Raw genomic sequence first — 7,382 nt, 5'->3', positions numbered from 1 at the left:
CCTCGCCGGGGCACCGCTGCAGTCAGCGCAGATTTGGGTGAAGTCTCCAGGTTTCTGTGACGCCCCTTCGACCAGCTCCTCCTCAGCTCTCTTGGCAAGGGGACAGCGTGAAGAAATGGCACTGATGCTAAAACTGTGTCATCTGGATGTTTATTCTTTGTGTTTGACAGACTAGATCATAGCTTGTAATGCCAAAGTGTCCACAGAATTTAATCTAAGCCTAAATAGAAATTAGTCACCACAGTGTGCCAAGCTGTGTCCAACAACTTTTTTTTATTAAACCATTATAGCAAACACAGTTCAACATATAGAAAGAAAGCACATAATAAAAATTAACATGGAAGTTGTACCCTTTGACGTGAGTCTATTCCCTACTTAATGACTTACAGTAGAAATTAGCTACTTAGGGCTACAGTGACTTTAGTGCAAGGGGCAGAGATTTGGGAAAACGTTATGACAATCATCTGGGTGAGACACATCCAGCTCCGCCATCAGCCAAAGACGCTCTTGGCCGGCTTTTCTTTCGGTTTCTCAAAGACGGTTTCACCCCCTGTCCGATCCTGGCTGAATATGGAGGGTGCGGCAGAGCCCATTTGTTCTTGGAAAAGAAAACCAGGAGAGGCAATCAGGGAAGTAGCACACCAAATTCGGGGAGTAAAACTAGTGCTGCTGAAATACATACATACACATTTGATAAATATTTCATCCGTCCGTCAACTTCCCAAACCTTAAAGCACAGTGCTCCCATCCCGAGAACAGGGCAGCTGACAGCACCTGTAGGTGGTTGCTGCCATTGACTGGCCCCAAATCCCTGCAGGTGCTTTGGAAACTTGGTAACTACTGAGGTCGAGGCTATTACGCTGAAAAGGGGTTAAAATTCATCATTTTTCCTTTTACTCTTTCACTGGTGGTGGAAAAGCAGCACAAAACCAGAGCACCGGGGTGTTCAGAGCAAGCAGCCACTCTCTTCTGTCTCACCTTCTGCTCCTTATCCCCCCCCAGTTTCTGCCTCATCTCAAAACACATCAAATTTATCCAATTGAGAGGCCAGAAATCCCCTAATCTATGACCAAGCCTCCAATCTTCAACTTGGACAGTCATTGACGTTGACTATGGGCCCAGGGCTTGGTTTGAACCCTGGTTCAGAAGGCAAAGCCAGGGCTCTCCCTCCCATTTTGTCCAGACAGGGAGAACGATCACTCCAAGCAGAGCCCTCTTGGCACCTCTTGGTGCCGTCGAGATGATGGATGCAAAGTCCCTGCACAGCCAGGCCAGGGTCGGTGAGCACGCTGCTGCCTGCTGTTTCCCCGGCGTACCCTTTCACTTGAAAAGAGCAATTAAGTCGATGTTTTACGTTGGAAGACTGCTTAGCTTGTTTCCATCAAGGAGACTTACCACACTGCTTCATCACTTGGTAGGTTTTGGATTTAATTTCCTGGTTTTTGGAGAGGTTTCCTCTGGCTCCTTTGAGGTCTTCTTCCTTCACTGGAGGACGCTTCTTCTTCACAGGGGCTGGCTAAGAAACAGATGTATTGCCCACGCATCAGTATTTCATGTTTAGAAGCATAGGGAACAAAGCTGCCTTAACATACAGAGGTTGCTAATACAATATTCCACCCATTTCCATTCTGAGACTGCACACTCAGCTACTCCAGATCTTTACACAACCATGATTTCACTGCCCTTCCCAAAATCTGTTGCCACTATTACTGTTCTGTTCTGAAATTGTCTTCTGATTGTACAGCCTTTGAAAGAGAGAGTGGATTGCTTAAATTTTTTTTTTTTTTTAGTTTAGTTTTAAATTTTCTCTGTCCAGTCTGTCCTGGCCCTTTCTGCAAGTACAGACTGGTAATTCAAGAATCTGTCCAATGTTTGGGAAGGATAAAAAACTTCATTACTAAATTGTGCTTGTGCCTCAGTATACTCACTACTTCTTTAGGCAATTGTTCAGAGAGATTCTGAAACCTGGCTTGATTTAGTTGGAATAAACTTAACACTTGATACTTAGTTACAGGGAACAAAAGTATCTGAGCACTCAGCAGGGTCCTCTACAAGCATGTACTGAACATACCTGAACCACTGGACTCAGAACCCAAAGAAGGAGAAGGAAATCTAATACAGAAACAGATGCATCATCAGGTGGTGCACTGGAACGTCCAAGTACTAATCTGTTTACAGTTCTTGCCAGACAAAAATCAGGATAACATGGGATCGTATCAGCCTATCCCTACCTTTAAATCAGCACTTCAAAGTCAGACACAACGTCAATCAGGAGCAGTCGGCACCATTAACATTCCCTCTTCAGTTTACTATTTCAAGGACTGATTGCCAAGGTCCCACCAGGCAGACCTCGTGGCAGGGTACAGCGGCACAGGAGATGCGATTAAAAAGAATAAAGACCCACATACTCCAACTTTAACAGATTTGCACACTGAACCAGCAATGAGAAACTTCTCTGACTGTCGCTACGTATGTAGGGCTTCTGATATTTGGGTTTTGGCAGCAGTGGAGCCCACTTGTACGTTTCTAGGCCACTGCCTGTAAAGCTAAAAACAGTCGTGGAGGGAAACAAATCCCTTAAGGCCTGCGAATGGCTGGAGTAGCGAGTCCCGGGGAGCTTGCAGAGATAGGGCGTGCATGCCTGGCTCTTGGCAGGGGCAAGCTGGCTGCACTGGAGCCTTCGGCGTGTTTCCTGCTGGCTGTAAATTCCCGGGAACGCTCAGAATAGCTCGCTGTCAATCCCATTCGCATGTGTTGTGGGAAACAAAACATTCGCAAGACCTCTGGGGAAAACACTCTATGAGTAGCCAAAGCAAGCAAGGGGAAAGGGTGGTAGCAAACCCTTCAAATTCACAACAGCTTTCGTTCAGTTGGCTGGTTAACCAAACATCCCTACAGCCAGGGTTTCGTTTGTCCATCTGTAATGAAAATTGGCACATGATGGGAACGGTCCCCCATGCCCATGGCATGGTCCACAGGCAACCAACACAGACCTGTGCTGGCTCCAACACAGAAAGGGAAAAACCCCCTTCATTTTGTTAACAGGAATACGAAACCTGCTAAGGTCCTTCACCCATTATTGGCAAGAGACAATAACTGTGAGGCTTCCTTCCAGTGGGACAAAGGACTTCTTGGGGATGGGGTAAGGAAAGGAGGCACTTGAGATGCACCGAGACACAGCCAGGCTGAGCAGAACTGTTGCATTTCACCCAGTTATTTTAAAATAAAACCTCTCATGCTTTGATTACAGGTGGATTTTCCAGCAGGGCAGCTGCTGTGGATTAGCTGGCCCCCAGCTAAAAAGCAAAAATATGCTGCACAGGAGGGTTACTGTGAGCCACAGAGGTGAGCCCTGGAGCTGCCAGCACCGCAGCTGCCGGTGTCGCAGCCGCACAGTTAATTGCTTCCAACGCAAGTCATTTGTAAGCAGGGTTTGCCAGGAGCCACTCCCAGCTGGCACAGCAGTGCAGCCTGGGCTTTATCTCCTCCTGTCACAAGTCAAAAAGTGCTGGTTTACAAGACTATGACTGGGTTTTTTTAAGTCTCTTTTTCTTTGGAGTAAAGAAAATAAGCTGAACTGAGTTACTGTATGTGGTCAAAGGATTGTGCTCTTCTACCCTCCCCGTGTCCTTACTCTCCATCCCACCCACCACATAAAACTCACGATGGGGAGAACTCTGCCAGGGATGCATAACTTCTGTTGAAAACGTAACACTTATGTGAAAACCTCAAAATTTCTGAGCTAATTTTAAGATCACTTTGAAACACTGATTATTGGGGAACACAGTAAAGACAAACCATTAGTTACAAAATGAACGTAAGTGTGTAGTACAAAATTTCAGTCTCAAATATCATATCCTAACAGTTATGATTTTCAGTCATGCTCTATCTTTTCCTGTATGTTAATACATTAAGCTTTACACAGCAGCACACTTCAGTATAGCCATGTCCTTTCAAAACTACTGCCAAAATTTCCAATCATTGTCTGAGAAAGCATCTTGGAAAAGCAGAAATAGCGCCTTCTGTGAAATATCCCAAACCAGAGTAGTGGAAATGGTTTTTCCCTTCCTACAGACATAAAAATACTTATGGTAAAACAAAACATTTTAAAACTAAATTAATTAACCACATAGAGGGCAGCTGCTTGCCGCCTTCATCAAATAATCCCTCCTAACAACTTGTTAAAATATATAAACAGAGTGTGTAAATACTTCAACATAATCAAACAAGTCACATAGAGCAGAACAGCTGAATTCACCGGTTAATGAGAGTAACTTGCTAATAAGCTATTCCAAGCAAACCGTCTAAAACAGTAACACATTTGTCGGACACCCTGCTCCAACGAGAGCCAGCCTCATACAGATCTCCCCGTACCTGTGACATAACTGCGGTACTCACTCGACCGTAATCCCTTCTGAGGTCGTTCCCCGGCTTTGATTAAATCCAGCCTGTGCACTCTGCGAACGCCTGTTTTTTTCCTCGACTTATATAGAGCATCTAACATGAAGTCATTAGCTGGGTCATTTTCCCAAAGCAGAACCCAGGATGATCCAGGTCGACAGAGGCTGTTGTTGTTCAGAGGTTTATTCTTAGCGATGACTAGGGTTTGCAGTATTCACTGCGCCCTGTGCCTGGGGACGGACGGAGCTGGGGACTGACGAGAGTAGACAGCTGTGGCAGCGGGACCACGGGGAAGCCCGATCCGCTACAAAACGACTTCCCGGGAAGTCCACTGGGGCTCTATATTTATAATTTTAAAAGGCAAAACTTTGTTAGACACAAAATTGACTGTGAATTCTCTTTGGGGGGGAGGGGACGAGACACAGACAGCGAGTGTCTGTCTTTCCCAGTGTAATAAAATATGCGTTCTCTAACAACTATATAAACCTAACATCCAAAGCATAATGTTGTGCCCTAAATCGCTTTTGCACAGGGATCTTTAACAGAAGAGTATTTTGTGTGTTTTGGAGAGTTAGTAAAACAGGATATAGTTTTACCCACGCAGTTCCATTGCTGAGCTTGCTCCGATGCTGGCTCTTACACAACTGAGAGAGTAAAATACTACTTACAGCAGTATTAGTAAGTTTAATCGTTTCACCTGTCATCTGTATAGGAAGAGCTTACTCAGACTTGAGTAAATTCAGTGTTCCCCACTGTACCTGCTGACAGTAGTAAAATCTTTTCCAGAACTTTTAAGATTTCTTCTCTAAACAATTTTTTAATTAAACAGAAAAGAATAAACTCTAAGCATGAATTCTAATTTTTATTACCAGGAGAGGGTTGAGTGGGAGGCTGTTGCCTTTTTAATTTTTTTTTTTTTTTTTTTTTTTTTACATTAATTCTTTGTATCGTGCAAAAAAATCAGCTTCTGTGACTGCACTCGACGCCTACAAAGAGCCAAGACTCCAGCCAGGTATGTTAATGTGAGAAAGGCAGATGTGGCAGACCTCCAAACATCTTTTACCAGAAACATCAACTGTTGTAGTGATAGAAATCTGTCCTGGCCTTTTCTCAAGCTCTGCCTGTTTTGTTTAGGCTACAGAGAAGCACGGGAGGGAAAATAAAATTATTATTTTTCATTATGGAAACATTACATCAATACCCCAGCACTAGTACCATACGATCAGGACTACGGGATTTGTCCGTTGTGAATTATCCCCCAGGCCTCCGGGTGCCCATTTTGCCTTTACGTTGAACTCTTTCCAGGCCTGAGAAAATTTACATGACTATCGGGGGAATTATCTGTAGGTTAAGGAGGAGTTTGGATGTTACATACTTAGCCATTCCTTATGTTAAATTTCTATTTTAAACCCATGGCTTAGTAAACCAGAGGAAATGTTTCTGCAGAACAGCGGTACCTTTTAGTAGGTTAACAAAGCAGAGGCAAAAAAATACCAACTTTAGGAAAAACAGGAATTTTTTTCTATTGTACAAAGTAACACCTCTCCTTCTCTACTAGGATGTTTGTATACAGCCCTATAAGCATCACCATTCTGACACTATCTATTACAACAGGAAAATAATATTCTGCATGTTTAAAGCAAATATTTATAATTCAAGACACGGAACTACTTTTTCCCTTCAGCTTTCAAAATCGCTTCATTTAATTGGTACTACATATTCCTCACTCAAAAACAACAGAGTTATGCTTTTACGGCAACTTAATTTATACAAACAAAATCGTTATACAAACAAAACCAAAACACCTTCAGCTTGCATGCCATTCGGGGGTAGGAGACGAGGCGCTTCAGAGCTAGGCAGTGTATCCTGAAGTTTCTAAGACCTGCCCCATAGCCTGGACAATTCTGTTCTCTTTGATTATACGTTTCCTAAACCAAGGCTGAACAAGAAACACAACCATTTCCTCTTACCGATCATGGGCTAATTTTTCCTTACAAAAACCCAACCTAAATCCAGTTACTTACATTTCAGAGTAGAAATGTTCCTGTTCACCTGGTTGAGGTCCTGAGATCTGTTAAATGGGACATGAATGACAATGAAACAAGATAGGCCATTTATTTAATAGTGGCTATTAAAAACACAAGTTAACCCTCTTTCATCTTCCACTGCAACATGAAGTGTGGAGAACTCCTTTGCTGAGGAACGGTTGTGGCTAAAATAAGGCTACGACCACAGAGAATTTGGTGAATGTACACACATCTGGGCACTGTGATCTCCAGGAGACACAGATCTTACAGAAGATTTGACTTCTCCTCCAGCAAACTGCTAACACCCCTCAGTATGACAGAGTTGACAGGTTGAAAATTATTCCCTTTAAGGATGCAGTGGGTATGGGGCTGCTGGTGTGTAGTAGGTGGAAAGTCATGAAAGCAATGTGCAAACATTATAGAGGAGTTACAGACATAGTAGCGGATCAAAACTGTGCAGGTCCATCCCAGCAGAACACACTAAACTGCTCCCACCAAGATAGGAAGGGGTGATAGCAACAGCAGCTCACTCAGAACAGGATTTCTGCTCTGTTCTGGCATAAAGGTGTCAACCTCTCACCATTTGCAGCCCCCCCCCCCCCCACCTCAAGAAAAAAGAAAAGAAAAAAGTCGATCACCTGCACATGGTCATGTTACAGCTTCACAGTGAGCCAGCTCTCATCCTACATGGTCCTCCTCATTCCTCCAGCACTCTGGAAAATTGATGGTAGATACCTTGCCATACCTCCAGGGAACCTGGAGAGTTAAGATGGCATCTTTCTGCCCAACGAAACAGAAAAAAACCAAGCTAGGCTACACTCATTTTGTTGGGTATAATCAGGGAAGTCCCAGCGCTTGCTGCAGACACTTTGGTAATCAAGGAGGCTGCTTCCCTGGAGCTTAAGAGACAACTCTGCACTACATAAATAGCACGCAGGAGTGATGTCTTCCTCA

General features: G+C 43.9%; 1 protein-coding gene across 1 annotated transcript; it reads right to left on the bottom strand.

Moving 5' to 3' along the window:
• Positions 1-253: 253 nt before the first annotated feature.
• MUSTN1 (musculoskeletal, embryonic nuclear protein 1) lies at positions 254-4,473 on the bottom strand. The gene is made up of 3 exons (XM_075513802.1): positions 4,375-4,473; positions 1,396-1,516; positions 254-598 (listed from the first exon to the last, which is right to left on the bottom strand). Exons 1-3 carry the CDS (start codon positions 4,381-4,383, stop codon positions 492-494), a joined length of 237 nt encoding a protein of 78 aa, XP_075369917.1. The 5' UTR covers positions 4,384-4,473; the 3' UTR covers positions 254-491.
• Between the last annotated feature and the right edge of the window lie 2,909 nt (positions 4,474-7,382).

This window comes from Mycteria americana, chromosome 11 (assembly GCF_035582795.1).
Source record: "Mycteria americana isolate JAX WOST 10 ecotype Jacksonville Zoo and Gardens chromosome 11, USCA_MyAme_1.0, whole genome shotgun sequence".
Classification (NCBI taxonomy): Eukaryota; Metazoa; Chordata; class Aves; order Ciconiiformes; family Ciconiidae; genus Mycteria; species Mycteria americana.
Note: the sequence above shows the minus strand (reverse complement) of the source record. Positions and strands in the feature narration are given on the sequence as shown.